Source organism: Pagrus pagrus (genome assembly GCF_965226575.1).
Source record: "Pagrus pagrus genome assembly, chromosome: 6".
Classification (NCBI taxonomy): Eukaryota; Metazoa; Chordata; class Actinopteri; order Spariformes; family Sparidae; genus Pagrus; species Pagrus pagrus.
This window is the reverse complement of record NC_140190.1, coordinates 22590454-22611283: the sequence shown is the minus strand read 5'-3', so window position 1 is coordinate 22611283 and position 20830 is coordinate 22590454. Positions and strand designations below refer to the sequence as shown.

General features: G+C 41.7%; 1 protein-coding gene across 1 annotated transcript in view; it reads right to left on the bottom strand.

Annotated features, from left to right (window-relative positions):
* hmcn1 (hemicentin 1) overlaps positions 1–20830 on the bottom strand; it is a 92712-nt gene that overhangs the window by 38704 nt on the left and 33178 nt on the right. Inside the window, exons 11-31 of the mRNA XM_084356045.1 lie at positions 17686–17955; positions 13473–13614; positions 13128–13255; positions 12828–12941; positions 12561–12719; positions 10663–10854; positions 10483–10578; positions 8950–9077; positions 8694–8838; positions 6633–6745; positions 5638–5797; positions 5101–5266; positions 4559–4686; positions 4075–4326; positions 3635–3730; positions 3225–3419; positions 2426–2556; positions 1447–1594; positions 1144–1270; positions 551–705; positions 131–409 (exon numbers count right to left, since the gene is read on the bottom strand). Of these exons, the coding sequence (XP_084212171.1) occupies positions 131–409; positions 551–705; positions 1144–1270; positions 1447–1594; positions 2426–2556; positions 3225–3419; positions 3635–3730; positions 4075–4326; positions 4559–4686; positions 5101–5266; positions 5638–5797; positions 6633–6745; positions 8694–8838; positions 8950–9077; positions 10483–10578; positions 10663–10854; positions 12561–12719; positions 12828–12941; positions 13128–13255; positions 13473–13614; positions 17686–17955 (3324 nt within the window). The remainder of the gene's footprint in view (positions 1–130; positions 410–550; positions 706–1143; positions 1271–1446; positions 1595–2425; positions 2557–3224; positions 3420–3634; positions 3731–4074; positions 4327–4558; positions 4687–5100; positions 5267–5637; positions 5798–6632; positions 6746–8693; positions 8839–8949; positions 9078–10482; positions 10579–10662; positions 10855–12560; positions 12720–12827; positions 12942–13127; positions 13256–13472; positions 13615–17685; positions 17956–20830) is intronic.

Sequence of the window (20830 nt, the reverse complement as noted above, 5' to 3'; positions counted from 1 at the left end):
ATTTAGTGTCAAAATGTGCTTTAGATTTTCTAAATCACATAGTTAAGACCTGTTTCTAAAAGCTTTGGTTTCAGACTGACAGCACAGTGAAACAGAAATGTGTGCAGATCATCAGTTATTGGGTTCTTACAGTAGACATCCAGTTCATATGTCTTCTCAGCGCTCCCAGCCACACTGGTCACCTTGCAGGTGTACTGGCCTGCGTCTGATGCCTGCGCCCGAGGGATCTTCAAGTAGTGACCTCGCTCCATGTACTGAGCCTGTCGATTGGAAAGGATAGCCTCTCCATTTCGGTACCAGGTGATGGTGGGAAGTGGCACTCCGCGTGCCTCACACTCCAGCATTAGCACTGTGTCCAGCAGGGCTGTGACCACTGTGGTTATGTTCCCACCTTTGATGGACGGAGGTACTGGAATAATGAAACAAAATTGCTAAAATCAGAAAATTGTAATTCAACTGTAGATGCATATATACTGTAGATTTACAGCATACAGAGTAGGCTTTATACATAGGAACTGATTGAGTAGGATCTGTCTCAATCCACACTCACCATACACACTGAGGTTGAAGTCCTTGGACTGTTTGCCAGCTGTATTCATGACATTACACTGGTAGCGAGCCTTATCCCCAAGACGGGCACTTTTTATCCTCAAAACCTGACCCCTGTTGGTCACCTCCAGGTTGGGATCACCAAGAAACACCAGCCTAGAAACAAAAGTTTAACCCAGTTATTTCTATTTGTTTGTTCATTCTTATCATAATGTGGACAGTAAATACTCTAATATTGAATTTGTACGTTGCGTTAAGCTGTTAAACAGCTGCAGTTCCATCCGGTTTAGACAAAAAAATGAGTTGTTTAGGGTTAGGAAAAGATCATGGTTTGTAAGATGGCAACAAACATAGTATAAAAGGAGAGGTTTGTTTCCTGTGTAAAGTCAAGTTATTATTACAAAAAAACATGGTGTCTTTCCCTTTTCTGTGATTCTTGAATATCCCATGACTGTCAAAGGAAGCCAATACAGATCTACTGTTTGTAGAACCAATCACATTGTGATCTTGTGTGTACTAATTAGGTAGATCCAGAAAGTTCTGGTCCAGGAACATGGCCAAAATGTGCAGCTCCTAATAGCAGAAGGCACTTACTTCCTGTCCTTGTACCAGTTGATTGTTGGAAAGGGCACTCCTTGCACCTTGCACTCCAGACTGATTTCCTGTTTGACAATGGCTGAAACATCTTGAGGAGAGCCTGATCCTTCAATGGTCGGTGGAACTGGGACACAAAGCAAGTGTATCATTGTACATCAGCTGACTCATCAAGAAACTGATTAAATGAGAAAGCTACCTTCATTATTGTGGAGTATATTTCAAGTTCTGTTTGTTTATAAGTCTGCACACAGATTTTTCCTTGTTATTCTTGGAGTTTCCATACACAACTGCTCTACTCACCCAGTATATCCAGGAAGAAGTCCTTTTCTGTGCTGCCAGCGATGTTGAAGGCTTTACAGCTGTAGCTGCCAGCATCTGCTGTGGCTGCCTTCAGTAGTCTCAGGGTTTTTCCCATATCAAGAATCTGGATGCTGTTACTGGCAACTAACTGTAAATCAACATAAATAAATTAAATCAAACACAAAGGGAAAAATAACAGCATATGTTCGAGTTTAGGGAATACTGTCTGACAGTGATTATGGGGCGAATTGTAACAGTTTACAGTAAAACGGTTTAAACTAAAAAAAGCTCCAGCTTACAACTCTGTGTGAGAGTCAAAGACCTGTTCAGCTGAGGAATATAATTTAAGAACTGTACAAAACATGAAACGTCTTAAATTGTTGCTTAGAGCAATGTATCTTTATTGAGATTGCTCATAATTAGCAGACTGAAGTAAGGCCTCTGATTTTCCCATCTGTGCCTTGCAGGACAAATTAGCTAAGCAGCTGAGGGAACAAAAGGCAGCCAGCTAAGCGTGTGCTAACTCTCTGTTCTCACATCAATTTATCATCATTAGATTGAGATTACAGCATTGCCCATGCTGCCACCATTGCTGGCCTGGCTGGTCTTTGACACACACACATGAATACAGACAGGATCCATGGTGGTTAAAGGTCTGGTCTCTTGGAAAGTGTACCCTCTGATCAGAGCTAATTCGGGTTTCATGAGAACTTTCACTAATAAATGAAAGGAAAGGTCATTATAATTTCTTATTACTTGCATGTGAAGCTTTTTGATCCAATGGTTGTAGATGACTTACTAAACCACAGTTTAAGTATAGGTTAGGCAAATTATAAGGCACCATGTTACACAATCTCTCTGACTGTGTCTTTGATGTGTGTGTTTGCTTTTGAAATAAGAAACATTTGAACTTCTTGGAGTTGTAAACATTTTTATATAAAATATGTGTTAACAACTTATTCAAACAGAGTTCACCTACAGGAGTCCCATCTTTGTACCAGGTGACGACAGGGGTAGGACTTCCTGTGACATCACACACCAAGCTGGTGGACTGGCTCAGGACCAAGGACACATTTTCTGGAGTTTCACCATCACGGAAATCTGGGGGCACTGTGGAGGTTTTCAAAGAGGATTATTAAACTTTAAGTGTTCAAAAGTAGGATCAAAAGTAGGGAAACTGTACAACCCTGATTCCATAAAAAAGTTGGGATGCTGTGTAAAACATAAATAAAACAGAATGAGATAACTTGATAATGCTTTTTGACATAAAACAGTACTGAAACAATACATTTAATGTTTTACCTTATCAACATAATTAATTTTGGAAATATATGCTTATTCTAAATTTGATGCCAGCAACACATTTCAAACAAGTTGGGACAGGGACAACAAAAGACTGGGACATTTGAGGGACGCTCCAAAAACACCTGTTCGGAACTTTCCACAGGTTCATTGGTAACAGGTGACAATATCATGATTGGGTATAAGGAGCATCTTCGAGAGGCTCAGGCCTAGTTCACTTTTCACTTTGTGAAACATGATTGTATAAATGATTTTACCAATGGACTCAGGAAGACTTTGTAAAACCATTGTTGGTAAACACAGATTGTTTCAATATGACTGCACTCTGTTTTTATTTAAGTTTTACACAGCCACCCAACTTCTGGGGAATTTGTGTTGTAAGATTAAAGGTAATGGTTTAGTGATAGTTCACATCAAATGACTCTGAGCTGGTGAACCTTTTCCAGAGTCAGAACCTTAAAGAACAGGTCAATCACCATTGACTTTGAGCTGGTACTTCCTCTCAGTGGATCCGGCATCATTGACAGCAGCACAGACGTACTCTCCATTATCCAGTGGTGACACTGAGGCCAGAATCAGCAGTGTACCGTCCTCCAGGATGGACACACCTGGCTCATTACCCGTCAGTTCCTGGCCATTACGTAACCACCGAATCACTGGCTTAGGAAGACCTGACGGAGAGAAGAAGAGGAAATATGTGTTGTACTGATCTGGTCATCATTACTTGTGAAAATGTAGTGTATAATTTTAGCATTACAATTAGCTAACTTTCTCTCAGAACGTGCCACTTTGAAGTTGACCAGATCGTAAGTAAGTCTTACTTTCCTACACAGGGAAAAAAAATACTCAACCATCTTCTTTTTCATAGTTTCAGAGGCTGGGTTACCTTTGGCAGGGCAGGGGAATGCTATACGCTGGTTTGCAACTCTCTCCTGCAGAGGACTATTGAAGGGTGGCTCCAATACCTCGACCACAGGAGGCACTGACAACACACAAACACATAATCAACGATAAATGCACACTACTAAGCACCTGTAACAGTTTTAGTAAGCATCTTTAAAAACATTTACTGTATTGAATTAGTGGTCATGCAGCAGATGCCTAATACATACAGTAATGGTTTCTAATCATTTAAAATCAGAGTTGCTTGTAAAAGCTGCTATGACAAGGAATACAAAAAACTAAAAACTAAAGGAACAAGAGAGCCAGTCCTTTGGTTTAATCCAACTTAAACAGACATATACAACTCTGAAAACATTTCAACACACGTAAGTATAAAGAACACAGTGAGATCCACTTGGATCAAGACATTAACTGAAAACCAACCTTGCACCAGAAGCTGAACTCGAGCCTCGTCTCTGCCTGCAGTGCTGGTGGCTGTGCAGGTGTATGTTCCTTCGTCACCCAGCCCCACATTTCTAAATGCCAGGCTGCCATCAGGCGATACAGGGTACCTCTGACCATCCTTTGTCCAGGTGAGGGTGGGCTCTGGGACCCCTCGCACCACACAGGGCAGCTCCACAGGGTGACCTACCTGTACCTTCATGACCCTAGGACCAGCCTGGATCCTTGGGGGTACTGCAGGCAGATGACAGACGACCAGTTTTAAGGTTTAATTTAACAGTTATATTATATGTAGCAACTTACATCCAAATGATTGTACATTTCATCGTATGATCTTATGATAACACCTCAAAATGTACTTAGAATATAGTAAGAGAAAAGTTGGAAAAGAGTTTATCTGCTGCTAATCAGGCTCCCTTGATAATATCATTATTAAATCGTTGTTAGTGTTTGTGATCTTACTTACCCAAAACACTCAGCTCAATGGATTGTGTTAGGTTACCAGCAATATTTGAGGCAACACACACAAAAAGTCCACTGTCTGATAACCTGGTCTCCAAGATCTTCATCGAGCCTGAGGGAAGCTGAGTGTGCCTGGAAGGAGCACATACACAAACAGCAATAAACTAAACTGCAGAGTGACAGTCTGAGTCTTGCAAAGCTTCCAAATACAAAACAAGCACACACACTCTGGATTTTTTTCCACTCTTTTGCTTCATCCGTCATTTCTGTAAACAGATACTCCAGTAATTCTTACTAATCCACATCAACCACAATTATAGCCACTGTGGCAGGCGCACAGTAGGTAGAACAGATCACAGAGGAGAATATGATTACTCTGTCATCCTATAAAACCGCAAACTATACCCTGAGGCTATGAGCAATGTAGACAGCACCACAGTTCTATTACTTTATAGGCAGGATAATATGATTTTATCACAGGCAGATTTATAGTTAAGAGACAGTACTATTCATTGGGTGCTGTGTGTGGTTTCCAGTGTGTTTTACCTGGGAGAGAAAGGGGAGATGAGCTGCCTCTCCTTAGCCCAGCTGATGGTGGGAGGTGGAACACTGTTGACCTCACACGGCAAAATGGCGTCCTCACCCTCAATCACTGACATTCTCATTGGCCCCGATGAGCCTCCAGCGCCACCAGCATTGGCTCTAGGACGGACTGGAAACACATTTGAAGGCACAGTTTCTGTATATTTACATTTTTCAGTGGATTGACTGTTTTGATACTTTCACAGTATTCATGTAGTAGCTAGACTACTAATCAAAAGAAGACAAGAAAATCTCCCTTTGTACAATATGGGACCTTTGCACATCTATATATGTGCTGTGGATTAATTTTCTTCCAAATCCAACACAGTGACATGACTTGAAATGTAGTATACCGGCTGGTAGATGCTTCCAGACTTCATGGTAATGATCATAGTAATTAAACTAATGTCTCAAAATGAATTTAGTAATAATCCAATTATGTCAGATGCCACATAAAGCTTCTTCATCTCTGCAGAGACTTTAGCTGGTGACAAGGTTTACCGTAGACAGTGAGCTGGACCTTCCTTGAGGCATAGCCAGCAGCATTGGTAGCTGTACAGATGAACTCTCCAGTCTCATTTCCAGAGGGGGAGGTGATGAGGAGGCTGCCGTCAGAATCCAGGGAGAAGGCTGGACCACCCACATACACCAGCTCTCCACCCTACAAAACAAATCACAGCAGGGGAAGGGCAGGGGCCAGAGTTTGTTTCATTAACTCAGCTTTATTAACACTTGACACTGGAGTCCAAGACAGAGTTAAGATGTGTGGTTTGACCTGCAAAGTTTTCTTGAATTTATGATTTGATTTTCTTCTGTGCTGTTAAATAAAAGGGCTGTGAATAAAAATGTTAACAGTTATACAATCAAATGAAGAACCCAAACACGAAGCAAATGTGATGTCAGATGTGAACTTGACTTGATTGATGTTACAGAGAAGAGCAAAGGAATCAGAGGGAATCACATCTTCACAGCTGCTGCAAAACTTAGCAGGGTCTGGTTTCATGTGTCCCTGTAGCCCTGTTCACTTTAACAGCATCGCTTTTACAACTCAGAGAAACTAGTGTAAAAGATGGAAAAGAGGGAGGGACTGTCCACATACACACACTGGCTTATAGTACACACTAACACGCAAAAGTGCACGTGTAGAGACTGAGCACACTGTACAGGCCAATGGTCACAGGTAGAGCTGATTCCACTGAGCAGCACATGAGGCACACACATGTACCCGAAGACAGGCATTTTTCTAGCATGTGCCAGAGAAAATGAAAGGTAGTGACAGGTAGTGTTTTTGTGCATGAGTGAAAGTTTGTAAATCAAAACAGCCTCGCTGATGAGATTTGGCCAAAATCTGATCTTGGCTATTATACCTTTGACCTGCATTCTTTTTCTTGATTCAACTACATACTTTAGAGAGATAAATTGAAAGTCCTCCGTGGCAGAGAAATAGCACAGCACCTTTTTTTGGCTTACTTAAGAGAGGTAATGCCAGTACATACCTTGGCCCAGGTGATCTCTGGGGTGGGTACTCCACTGGCCCTACAGGGTAGAGTGATGGGTGTGCCCTCAATTGTGCTGAACACCTGAGGGCCATACTGAATGGTAGGAATCACTGGAAACATAAGCAATAATTAAGACACAGTTAGTTAGTTAGTCCACAGTTTTTGTGCATAGATACATTTGGTTGTTACCGGCCTGTACCCAAATGAGCACACAGCATTAAAGGGGCACTACATAGTTTTGGAGAAGAAATTCCATCTCAGAATTGTAATATTTACAATATTAATGAGGTGATAAAACAAACTCTTTTATTTTATGTATTTTTTCCAAAAGTGAATAAACAAGCTGTTCTCAGAGGAAAATAAGATCCCCAGAACACTGTTTGAAGCTAGAAAGCTGTCAGGGTCAGCCAAAGTAAAACAGTATGACTCTGTGTTTTCATTGAAGGTCGGTTTGTTTTCTTCAGTTTATTCAGTCATGAAAACAAAGAGAGTTTGTTTATTTAGTTTGTTCAGGCTTAAAAAAAAATAAAACTGTCAATGAAGATCTTTCTCTTCTAAAGTTTCTTCTCCAAAACTACATAATGCACCTTCAAGTACAGATATTCCACTTGTTTGTTCTTCCCTTCTCGTCCAGCCCCTGGCCCCTTCCCTATTTGTCCTGTTTTTGCTTGTTATGATCCCGGGAATCTGCAGAAAAGATCAGCTCATGCAGACGTGGGAGCATCTTCTTGGAAATGAAAAATGTGATTGAGCTAAACAAGAAAATCACACACACCCTGTACACAATATTAGCCAGTATTGCATGGTGGTCCTCTATCTACGCACTCCGCATTATATCGGTTGTGAGGAAAGTATTTTCTAATAGATTACAGCAAATTAACTATACTCTGACCTACATAGTGTAAATGTCCGGTGCTCTGTGCATGTACGTCTGAAAAGGACTGACCTCATTTCAAGAACTGAGGGAGCCAGTGTTTTATGTCCATGCTGCAGACGATTCCTATTTAAGTTGGTAAAATCTGGCAATGACTGACAGCAGTGCAAATGGAGAACACATTTTCCCCTCACACTGTGCTCTAAACTCTGCCATTACCTTCAGCTGTTGCTGGTTTTAATGCAACCTCAAAGATAATCCTATTCATGAGGTTAAGAGCCTTCTGCAGTGTGAAGGAGACATTTAAGAGGGGCAGTAAGAAATGGAGGAGGTGACAGAATTAGAGAGAAAGAAAAGACAGAGGGCCCATTTCATCTCATAGAAGATTTACAACAGGCCTTTGTCAAAGAAGATCTTCATATCAGAGAAAAAAAACCCATGTGAATTAAAGGTCCAGTGTATAGGATTTATAGGGCTCCATCAGCAGAAATTGATTATAACATTTGTAAGTTTGTTTTAATTTAGTAGTGTATAATCATCTGAAACTGTCATTTTCGTTACCTTGGATTGAGCCTTGAAGGAGTGGCTTCTCTTTCAGTCCACCATGTTTCTATGTTAGCCCAGAAAAGACAAACCTAACACTGGCTCTAGAGAGGGCCTTTTATGTTTTTTTTCGCATTTTTAGCAGCCACTGCAGGGGAAGGCGATGTGAGCATGGATATATTAAATGAAAGATGCTCATTGGTGCATAAAGTCAAAAAAGACATTTCACGTTGAAAAGACAAATGTTTTCAGACAGAACAAATCAAATTCTGGTGGTGAAACGAGTAACTAAGCAAATGTATCCACCGTTTTATAGCTGCTTCTGTCACAATGAACGTCTATGGGAGAAAGTCTATTTTGGGCCGGTGAACATAAGAGGATGTTGTAATGACACAGATTGGCCACTATGTCAAATTAGCTTCAAAGCTCAGTGCTCTTTCTGGGGGCTTGGAGGCGATCTGCAACCTCAGTGCTAGATGCCAGTACATTCTTCACAATGGACCTTCTACCATAGTTTAGTTTCACCATGTGTTGGTGTATAAACAGCACCAGGCCCCTTGGATTGTTTCAATGTTTCAATCTTCAGAATACAACTTCAACACTTACGATAGTTGGTTCAAATGTATGTTTTTATACTCTACCATAGACGTTGACACTGGTGGTATGGTTAGTGGCCCCGACAGCGTTTTCAGCCAGACAGGTGTAGTCGCCCGCGTCATCCAGCCGGACTCTCTCAATATGCAGACTGCCATCCTTCCTCACTGTCACATACTGGTCTGAGGTCACCTGAAAGATTTGTAGGTCAAACAGGCTCAAATGAAATCAAGTTATTTGACTCAGGTGCAAAATAAAAGACATCTAAACAATATAAATTTCCTCTCTGTGTCCTGTCCTCACCAAGCCATAGTCGTGCAGCCACTGCCTCTCAGGCAGAGGATTCCCAGCCAGCAGCACACAGGGCAAAGTCACCTGCTGGTCCTCGATCACACTGAGCACAGTTGGACTCATCGCAATGACAGGCGACACTGCAAATATCAATGAGACAATTATACAGGACTTATGTCAAAGGTCAAAAACCTATGTGTGTCTGACAGCATACAACCAAAAGACCAAACAAAATAATCTCACATGTCCCAGAAAGTCATATAATGCATTACTTTTCACAAATGTTTCAAATTTGGTGTGTCAACCCAACTGAGAAAAAAGTGTGGTTGTATTTATTTTCTGAAATATTTTCTGACAAAAATAATAAACTAACGATCAAAGGTCTTCACCACAAGCAAAACTCAAAAGAAGCACATGTGCAAGTTTTTGACTGCACAGTATGATGTGTAGGGAATGACTTGGTTGCTATAAACACATTCACAATCCAGCATATATACAGTATATATTTTCCACAGCTGCTAAAAGTATTAATACACGCCTTTCTTCCCTCACACAGACACTTGTCTACACAACACATACACAAACACAAACACACAAACTTAATGACATGTGACATCACATGGTTTGGCTGTGTTCACACAGATAATGCTGATGTCATCCGTGGGGGATGCGATAAACGACAGGGTGTCGTCAGGAATTGAACGACCACCCTCACTGGCCTGGGAACACAACCTCACACACATACACATACATGGTGGGGATATGCCAACTTAATTTCTCTCTATGTTCACCATTGTCCAAAGAAGCTACTTCAGTGCGTCTGCATTGGGTGTGTGTTTCTCATGAGACAACATTGTCAGTAGGGAAATGGGGCAGTGGGGCAGTAATATATGTCATCTGGTTTGGTCTGTGGTTTCTGACCTTTGGCCCACATAATAAGAGCTCAGTGTGTTTCCACTGTAGAGAAAACGTTGAAACAGAAACAGTGGTTAACAAGGCACATGTGTTCAAACACACCAACTGAAATGTCCTAATGAACTCACACTCACGTGTAAAGACTGAAACAGAAAGGCACACATCCACAAAGACATGCAGACAGATGTAGACACTCACAGGTACTGTATGTTGTTTTAGAAAATTAAAGACATGGAAAGTCCATATGATCTTTGATTAGAGGTACTCAGAAAAATGCATATTTAGCGAAAAGGAATGTAAGCATGTGTGAGTGTGTCTCTGCACTTTTTGCCCTTTGAAGTGCAAAAGCACATCACAGCAGACACAGCAGACAGGGCTGTCTGAGCACATTCTCAGTTCAGCTGCACTTCTGTATTCCTTCACATTCCACCAAACTTATTGCACGCAAATCATTTTTAATTTCCCATTGGGGATTATTAAGTTAATGAATCTATGAATCATAAATCAGACGTGCAAATAATCATGCTGCTTTTCTGAAATAACTGCCCTACAACTACTAGTTCTCATTTGAGGGTTAAGGACTTTTTTTTATCTGAATATTCAGAGTCAGAGAGGCTGACTTGCACTTACCCAGTCCAGTCACAGTAATTCTGGCCTGGGCCTCGATCTTGCCAAAGTGGTTGTGAGCCTCACAGACATAAACGGCCTCATCCTCCACCCACAGGCCTGAGAAAAAAATGGATATTTAGGCGTGAATCAAAAGTATTTACATGTGTGATCTGTAGACACATAGACCACTAAATAACTCACTGGTGATATGCAGACCCCCCCTGCTCTGTGTGACAGTGCCATGTGCGCGATGCCTGTTGTGAAGAGGAAGTCCGTCCTCTCTCCTCCAGTTGACCTGGGGTTCGGGGTAACCTTGGACGAGGCACACCAGGGTCACATTGGAGCCGATGTCCACCGCCACATCTGATGGTTCTCGGGTGAACTTGGGAGCGGCTGGAGCGATCAAGGTTGAAGATGGCAAAGGTCAAAAGGGGGATACACATCCATCTGTATTGCATTTCACAGACAATCAAGCTGTCCATCATGTAAGCTCAGGTTGTTTACTGTAGATTTAAGAACCAGATGTTTTAAACTGTGTGTAATGTGTAGCCTCCAATGTGCTTTAATTAAATGAACATTTACATAAATACTTACAGCACATGAATAAATTCTGAAAAAAAAAAGTGTATAAATATGTCACTTTTCCTGACAGTGGTGCAGTCTCTACCTGCTCACCTTTCAGCCAATCTCATGCCCCATGTTAGCATGCTAAACAACTGCTATCTGACATTAGTATTGCCCTAGCTAACAGGTGCTAACCGGCTACTTCTAAGTCATTCTGAATCAACTATCTAGCTGCTGCTGTACATAAAAACAGCTCACAGACACTGAATATAACACCTTTTATGCATTTATCATTACAAAGATACACATGCTACTAACCTAGCTGGCTAACTAGCTATGTGGGTCTGTGACCTTTGTCTATCAGTTAGCATTAAAATAAAAATACAGTGTTAGCAGCAGTTAGCTAATTAACTCAGAGTTACCACTGTAGTGTTTTAATTCTTAAAATGTGCCTCAGAGAAGACACACAGCTCAGTGAAGGAAAAGAGACAGACTTTCCTTGCGGTTGCTCAAGCCAACAGGAGATAGCTAACAATGCTAACACAGACTCTTCAATTTAGAGTAATAGGTTAGCTCACAAGCCAGCCTAGGTAGCTAGCTTGTGTGAGCAGCCTTGTTAAGCTTCCAGCTAGAAGCTACAGAAGTTTAGTTACCTTGCCTTTGTGTTGTGTTTATTTACAGCAGCAGCCTTTTGTTGGTTGATTCAGAACAATGTCATTGTTGTTCCTCTGGCTAACAGGAGCTAAATTTGGTAGCAGTTGTCTATTTTTTTACCTTAAGAAAGGCATGGACAGTGTTTGGCTACAGGGTGAGCGTATTTTGTGGTTCTATATCTGTATTTCACACTAAAAGTGTATATATAAATGCAGTGTTCACAGCATACTTTAAAGCCTTCTCGGTGTACATTGTTTTGTGTTCTGTGTGTGTGTGTGTCATGGCATGGATGTTGACACACCTGTGTGTAACCTTGTTTACATGTAAACCAGACACATTCTGTCCTTGCTCTGGCAAAGGCATCGTTCATTAACAGCACCAAAGCAGCCTTTGTATCACTTTACACAGTAGTATACTGTATACTGGGAAACATGCCGGACGATTCATTGATAGTTTGGGGTTTAAGGCTCCAAATAATGTGTTGCCTAAATTCTCTCTTTCTCCCTGCCATAGAGACACATCAGACAGTGCAGCTCATTAAAGTGCATGTATGGTGTAAAGTATGTGTGGAGGTACAAATATTCTGATGAGGAGACACGTGTGTATGCATCATATAGACATTTGGCCTCTGAGCTAGATTTCCCAGCTTTGCCTGAGTTTACTGAGGGAATAAAGACTTGACTTGACAGACTTGAGTCTCAGACGCTGTTTCATGCATGCCACGAAACAGCTACTTGTTGCAGCCTAGCAACACAAACAACAAGCAATGACTCCATCAATACCAAACTCATGTCATATCATGTAACTTTGAAGTCTGCACATTCACGGCTCACAAGTAGTTATCATATTGTCGTGGTTATACAAAGTTAAGTAATTCTCACCTCCTACATCGAGAGAGATCGTTCCTGACGAGGTGCCAGCAGCATTGACAGCTACACAGGTATAAGCTCCAGCATCAACATCCTGAGTCTCCTTGATGGTCAGAGTTCCTCCTAACATGTCCACATCCAAGAGGGATGAAGAACGCAGCTGGACATCAGCTAGAAATTGAAGCAACAGTGGAGTGTGGTCAGCTTGGTTCTTTAGAAAATGAGATGGGTTTTTAATATCTTTTGTCTTATTTCCCTTCCACTTCTAAGTTGTGTTACCTTTGTACCACCAGATCTCCGGCTGAGGGGTTCCAGTCGCAGAACAGGCCATCACTGTGGTTTCCCCAATGCCAATGAGGATATCACTCAACGCCACCGTCACCACAGGAGATTCTACGGAGTGAGAATTGTTGAACAATGGTCAGAACATCATTTTTTTAGAGATGGCACATGAAAATGCAGCAGGCCTACATACTGTACATACTGTATGACCTATCCAGGGTGTACCCTACCTCTCACAATCCTCTAGGATAAGCAAATACAGCTACTGGATGGATGGATGTGCTCTGTGACACTCACCAATGTAAGTGAGGATGGAAGTCATTGTGTCCGTCCCAGCCTGGTTGCTGGCCAGGCAGCCATACACTCCTCCATCCTTTTTTTCCATGTTTCTTATGATCAAGGTGCCATCAGGAGCCATCCTGTGTCTGAACATGAAAGGTACACAATTCATTCATCAAAAAGTTCACAGAGAACAGGTAAAACAGTGATTCTGATTGATCGATATCATAAAACACAAACACCAGCACCAGCTTTATTAGTAGTTTTCAGCTTTCAGATTCACTATAACCAGCTGAGGAAACCCTTCTTCAGTTCTATTAAAATGTTTGAGACATCTATTCATGTTAGAGGAGATGTATTCACCTGCTGGATGCCATGAGGAACATGTCATTATGGGTCCAGACCAGACGGGGTGAAGGGTAGCCGCTGGCCGAGCATCTGATCCTCGCGTCCTCTCCTGCTGTAAAGGTTTGATTCCGAGGCTCTACTGAAACCCGGGGCACCTCTAGAGAAATCGTCAAATCAATCAAGAATCAATATTCTGTCTAGTTCATTCACTCAGTTTGTTTCGTACAGTACATTGCAGTGAATCAATCAATCAGCCAGTAGCCTCTCTTTGAAACAGTCAAGGTAAGAAGTTGTGAAAGTAAAAATAAAGTTCTCAATGTGCATTTGGCTTTGAGAAATGTCAGATAGAAATCTTGATACATCCAACTTCTTCTGTGGATTCAGACTCAGCCACACGATGTAACACAGCATAAGTTTTTACTGTGACTGTAGCAGGAAGAGTGATGGCTGTTACTACAACTAATAATGTTTCACAGCATATCTTTCACCATCACTTCCTCTTTATTGGTGAAACAGGGAGAAATATTGAATCCAGACCCGGAGAACCTGTGGAATCTGAAAAGATTTTCAAAATGATTCATGATGTGCAACTCAGCCCGTCAAGGGCGTGTTTTCTCGTTTCTATTCCCACAGCTAAAATCATCCTCAGAGTCGCTGACCTTTCCATCGTGTATTTAAATACAGTGTGAGAACTAGTAGTCAGAATGGAGAGACAGAACATTTCCAAAACTACAAAAAATCATATTTGTGTCTAACACTGACACCCACTAACATCTGGCTTTTGTCTTCAGTGGGAAAAGGTACAAGCTGCATTCATTCCTGCTCCAATGTGATGGAAACGTGACACCTGGGTGGACACTTGAGGACGTTGGCACACGAATAGTTTTCCATGCATTCAGTTAGTGTTGAGTTTGACAGAGAAACTAAAGTAAGTAACCTCCTTAACATCGTCACTGGCCTCCAAGCTGCTTTCTACTGTTGCCTGTTTTCCCAGGAATTCGTGATGTCCAATGTGGCAGGCCAGAAATAGAACAGAAAGGCCAACTTGACCATTGGCAATGGAAAAGGAGTCAATCACGTATGTTTTAGCAGGTTCAAACGCTGTTTTTGGTGTAAAAATGGTAGAAGATGCAAGATTCCCCATTTTGTGAGTTGTTGAGTTAAGAGAGACTTTCTAAACTTAGTAGGGTGCTGTGGATGAAAAATTATTAATTATTATCCCCTTCTTGTAGATTCGGCAACTGTTACACATTTAGTTCTTTCTTTCTTTCTTTCTTTCTTTCTTTCTTTCTTTCTTTCTTTGTGTGAAAAGCATTGTGTCCGTTTGTACGTTAATGCCAGATGTGGACTGACGGAGCTGTCCACTTGTGATTGCCACTCAGGACGGCCGTTAATACCAGGTCTGAAAAGGGCCCTTGGGTTGACAGAGGTGACAGAAGGGCCAGTAGTCAAGTTCAAAAGGTTGAACAGACACACATGAATACAGTAGGTGTGAAGGAATGTATAGAGTTTTGTACTTATGCTTCAACTTCAATCATCAGTGATGCCATGTTTTGAAAGAAATACAGCACATTTACCAGATGCTGACAGTAAATTTACAGGCAACACTTTGATATATCACAACCTTGACCTGAAACAAATTGAAATACCTCAACTTGCCACTGTATTGATCTTAATCTTAGCAGCGCCTGAGGCCATGCTATGATGATCGTATGACCCAGATAAGGACAAAAGTAATGGTGTCAGAACAACTGTCGGGCCCCTCTCTGTGTTTAGAGGCTCTCTCACTTCGAGCTGGCGAGGTCACCCTGCCCTCAGGGGGGTGAGGACACCTCTGAGTTCAGGAACAAGGAGGTTCCTGAGAGGGAACACGCATTCTTCTACCCTGACTCAGCAGCAGCCTCAGGAAGAAGCCTGTCTTTAGCACTCCCTTCATCACCTGTTCCGTCTATCCCTCTTTCTTCCTCCCTCGCTCATCTGAATTCACTCCCACTCACAATGCATCCTCCTCCGATCTCGACTTCCCCTCTGCTCTGTCTCTATCCACATCATACTTCATCTCTTCAACAATCCACGATGGAGTTTACCGGTTGTTTTTTAAAGATTTCCTTGCACACTGAAACAGCAGGAAAACAGCTACTTATCTCGACTTCTTCAATCTACTTTGTTCGGCAAACAACAAAACTTTGTATCACATCCAACACATGGTGAAGATTGTTAAGTCAGGGCTGGTACAACCTCCTTTCTGCACCCTCTGACAATGCTGTTGTTCTCATTTAAATACTCCTCTGTTTCTGTCCTCCAACTACTGAACAAGCAGAAAAAAATATATTTGACTGATGCTGGAATATGGATATATATTGTGTGATATACTGACGTTTAAATATATTGATTAATGTGGCTTGAGACCAAAACAGGAACAATGTAGTGGTCTTAGAGTGGATGTGCATTCAGTTCCACTTTGTTCTGTCCAAATGTTGTAAAATGTCAGCCAATGTGACTCACTTCAAAGTGGGACTAATAACTAGAAGGAGACTGACCAGGGGGCAATTAGGTAACCTCCAGGGCTTGCTAACAGCTGTTTAAGAGAGAAAGAGATGAGTTAAAAAAAAAAAAAAGGAAAAGAATGAAAAGAAAGATGTGACAGGATGATTCAAAAATACATATACAGGTGGAGGAGATGTAAAAGAGAAAAATATCAAGTCAAACCACTTCTACGGGTCAAATGTGCAATGTATCACTCAGTGAGATGAGCTAAATGACAGAGTTCCCCTTCAAACGTGTCTTCAGCTCTGGTGTGACACCTGCAACTTTTCAATGTGTGTCACTGAGGCTCACCTTGCAGAGACAACTGGTTGCTTCAAGTTAAAATAACAGTGAACTTTTCATTCATTCAAATTTAGGTCATGAAAAAAAGTCAGCTTAAAAAATGAGAGAATCAGTCCAATGCTGATGGAAAGCAGAACAGCATTCTGCAGCATTCTCCTGAACAACTGAAGCAGATGGGGACTTAAAACATCAAAAATCAACCGACAAAAAAGAAAAGAAAAAATGGCTCCATACAGCTCATCCAGCATAATCCGAGTCTCTGTAACATCCCAAACAGACGTTATTTACACCCTCCACCCCCTACTCATGGTCAAGCTTGTGCATCCACATCAGACGGGTTGTCCTCCAACGCTTTTCACTTGGCAGCTTCACTGAGGATTTTGGCTTAAAACGGGTGTAAATATCGTCTTTTCAATTTAATTTGGCCATTTTATATTTCCTTTACGTTGTTTTTTTATGTTTTGGAAAAGGTCCCCATCTGCTTCTGTTATTTAGGAGAATGCTGCAATGCTGTTTTGCTGACTACAAATGACAAACGACATGCATCGGCATGGGGTGAGAAGATAACAACAAAATTTTCATTTTTGGGTGAACTCATCCTTTGAGGTGAGGTGAAACGATTTCATTTTTATTCTTTAAAAAAAGAATGAATTACATGTTTTGCTTTATATCATAAAGATCTGGCAGGACACAGACAAGGAGGAATTTAAGCAGCATATGGCCTCTGAATTAACTTCATCTGGGACTGATGGTTGTGTAAATACGAGATGTTCATTTGGACAGAATGGATTATGTAAAATAAAATAATTTGCTGCTTTCACTTGCTTTCTTTCAACGCTCTGTAGCTCCCGGGTTTTCCCTCAATGGGTTCTGGCTGAAGTCAACTGCTAATGACAGGTTTTAGTGACTCTATTACATCGCCATTTCCTGGCCAGGCCCAGCCCGATGCTCTGCGGTGCTGGCTGGATAGCCAGCGATACTCTCTTCCATCTGTACAACAAAGTGTTCCTGATTCAGTGTCAGTAAAGTGTTAGGAACAGCAATGTGACAGCTGTGCAGAGGTGGAAAACTCTACTTTAGCGCTGCCTGAGAGTCGGGCATAAATAATTTTCACACATCCAGTAAAACATTAGAGTGAGTTATAGGGAGCTGGGGAGGGAAGAGGGGCTCATGTATTTGGGAAGGAGTCTGTGTTTGCCAAGAGTCTTGTTCCTCCACGGTGTAAATCACACAGAAGAAACATTCACACATACAAAAGACAAACATGGTTAAAGATCAGCCCAGTTGAAAGCTGATGTGTGTTTCAGTAGCTTGTTTCCAATGTAAATCTGGCACAAATTTCTGATTTTTACACCACTGAATCATATAAACGCATGCAGGAACCACACACGCTCCTCACCTTGCACAGTGAGGTAGATTCGCTCTACCGTCACCCCTCCTTCGTTTATAGCAATGCACTCATACCAGCCAGAATGATCTGGGGTCACAGAGGACACCTGAAGCGAGAGGTTGGTCAAAACGTGCACCCCTGAGTCCAGACGGGCATCATAACCTCCTCTCAGCCAGGTGAGGTTGAAGTTGACCGTGCTGACGACATGGCAGGTGAGGACAGCAGGGGAGCCAGGAGTCACGGTTACATTACCCTCGACTGTGACGGCTGGAGGCGGCTCTGCAGGAACAAGACATGTTGTTGTTGGCAGCTGCCGGGAACTTTACATCATAAAGAAAGCTAAACAGGAATATAGGGCAAGTGGGTAGAGACTTGTAGTTTTTTCCAACCAATGTTGACGTCTATAGAAATCATGCCATTCTACTTTACGTCAATGAATAATGTTCTCTGGGTTATTAAAAAAAAAAACCCTGACAATGTCACAAAGTTGACTTGGAGACTACAGAAACCCTGCGATACAGACTGGAAGTGTTGAAATATGTGAGTGCAGGTCAAAATATGATTTCCATTTGCATTGTTTGAAATGTAGGATCCAGTGATTTTGAAGCTGGACCCTGACTAAAGGGCTTAAAGTCAGGATATCACTGCTGCTTCCATTTTGACGTGAATGCAGTTTTATATTGCTGGAAAAGAAGTAATGAAATAAAATGTTACTGTTCACTTCAGTGACTGTACATGTAGCTGTCATCTGGGGTGAACCTCCATCATCTGCCTCAGCCCTTTCTGATGTCTGTCTGACCTTCATATTCATATAATCATTAATGCAATACTGTCACCTACAGTGTGTATGTATATATGTTTCTTAGCTTTGTTTATTTCATGTAACTTGTGTGCAGAGTAATCAGATTCTTGAAACACACCCTATTAGAATCACATTAATCTTGAGAGTCTTTACTCTCATCACAGAGTCAAAAACGCTCATCCCTCGAGCCTCAGTGTGTCGTCAATCATTTCTTTCAGGCATGAGCCAGAGCTGAACAGTGAAAAGGGGAAGGGAGAGACAAAGGGAGAGAAAGAGAGGATGAGGGAGAGAAGAGGTAGCAGAGGCTTTGGCTCTGATAGAAGGAGGATGCTGGGGATTTCAGCACAGCTCATTGGGATTAGGATGACACAAATTTGGAGCTGAGTGCATATTATGTGTATGTAAGTGTGTAAATTGTAAAATGCAGAGGCCTGCCATCCTGTTCAGTGGATATGTAACAAAGGTTGGAGTTGTGGGTGAGGAGAATTAATTTACCCAAATTTTAGAGACGTCATAAGAGGCAGAAGTTGGACGAACGAAGTCCTCTCTGCACTTTTCGACTGTGAACATGGTGGGTGAGTTACAATAAAGAGTTTACACTTCACATTGCACAGATCCCTGCCTGGCTCCCTCTCTCCTTCTTCTGTTTCATAACGTGTCTTTCAACGACCTCTCGCTCTCTTTTTCTCGGCACTCCACCTTCTTCCTTTCTGCTCGCCATTCATCAAGTTGATGAGGCTCCGGTGAATTTCACCAAAGCAGGAAGTTTTTTGGAAAGCAAAATTTGGACAGGGAGACGTTTACTGAGTGCACTGGGGCTCAGGTGCTGTCAGGTCTGGTGTCTCATAATGGAAAGGGCTCAGACTGAAAAATAAATGCACTCCAGAGTATTTTGGAACAGGCAGAAATTATTTTTTTGTGTTGGCCGGAGGAGAGACTGAAGGTATAACTCATTATATGATCCCACTGGTTTTATCTGTGCTCAAAGCTTTGATGATCGCGATGATCACAAAATCATCACCCAAGTAATATACTGCTTAGATTATCTCTGCGAGAGCATAAATCTTTTACATTTATTATTTCTTATGTGAACTTGTAAGTATTTGTGTTTCGAGGCTTGAGCTCTTGACAGCACGGGATCAACACATTTAATGGCGTCCTCCTCTGCTGAGTTGTGATGTTAGCTAGCTTAGTTAGCTTCTTAAGCTCGCATTTCTCCCAAGACAAGATGTAAACGTACATCTTCTGCATGGTGATTCAGTTGGCGGGTGTAGATCGTTAGAATGAAAATAGCTCCTACATGAAACGGCTTAAAACAAGGTCCGTGGATTATCTTGAGTAATTGCGTTATGTTTTCTGTAGGAGACACTGCTGTCGAGCTTTTCAAATGTTTTTTTTTTTGCCGTTTTGAGCCCCAAAAGCCAAGTGCCATCTAGTTCCATTATATTCGAGAAAAGGCAGACATCCTTGTGGCCGATGTATCCAAACCTCAGTAACTCACAGTAAAGCAGTCTGGGTGGAAAAAAGGACGAAAGGTGAGTGGAAAAATACGTATTTTTTTTATTTTGGGTTAAACTGTTCCTTTAAGTTCTGATGTTGTAATGAAACTGTGCACTTGAGTCACATACAACAATCACTATCCTGTTTTGTCTTGGTGCACAGCCTGGAACTTATTTACAACTTTACATGCATTCTCATCTTACATCATATATACAGGCCACTGCTTTACAAACCGGGCACAAAAAAACATTCTATAAACCCCATGACATGGTTGCTGTGAGGCATGGATTACAACCTCATGCCGGGGTCAAATTTTCCATAAAACTACATTAATTCTAACATCATGCAGGTTCTCTGCGTGGGTGCCACAGCAAGAGGCCTTGAACCTTTGCCGACACCAACTAGTGCTTGGCTTCCAACCTTACTGTATGTCCGTAAGTGCTGTAAGTGTATGTGTGTGAGCAAGTGTGTTAACCTACTGAGCATGACATAAACTTCATCTTGCTGCACCATTTCACTCAAGGTATTTTGGGTCTTAAGTGTTATTTTCGAAAGATGATACAGGACATTTAAGTTAATGATACTTGAAAGATCAACTTAAAACACGTTTGGTCTGGATTTAGTTTTTGGTTGTTGTTTTAAATAATGTCAATGCGTTTTTAAATGTATTGTTGACAGTTTTCATTATCATTAAAAAAGAACAACATCAGGCTGGAGGGGTTTGTTTGATTGACAGCAGCTGTCGAGCTGGAGGGTGCCGGTGTTGCACCGTAGGGAACGAGAGACAGGAAACGAAATTGTACTGTACCCTACATGTCATTGGGAGTTAGCAGTGAACTGTTCCCCGACAAA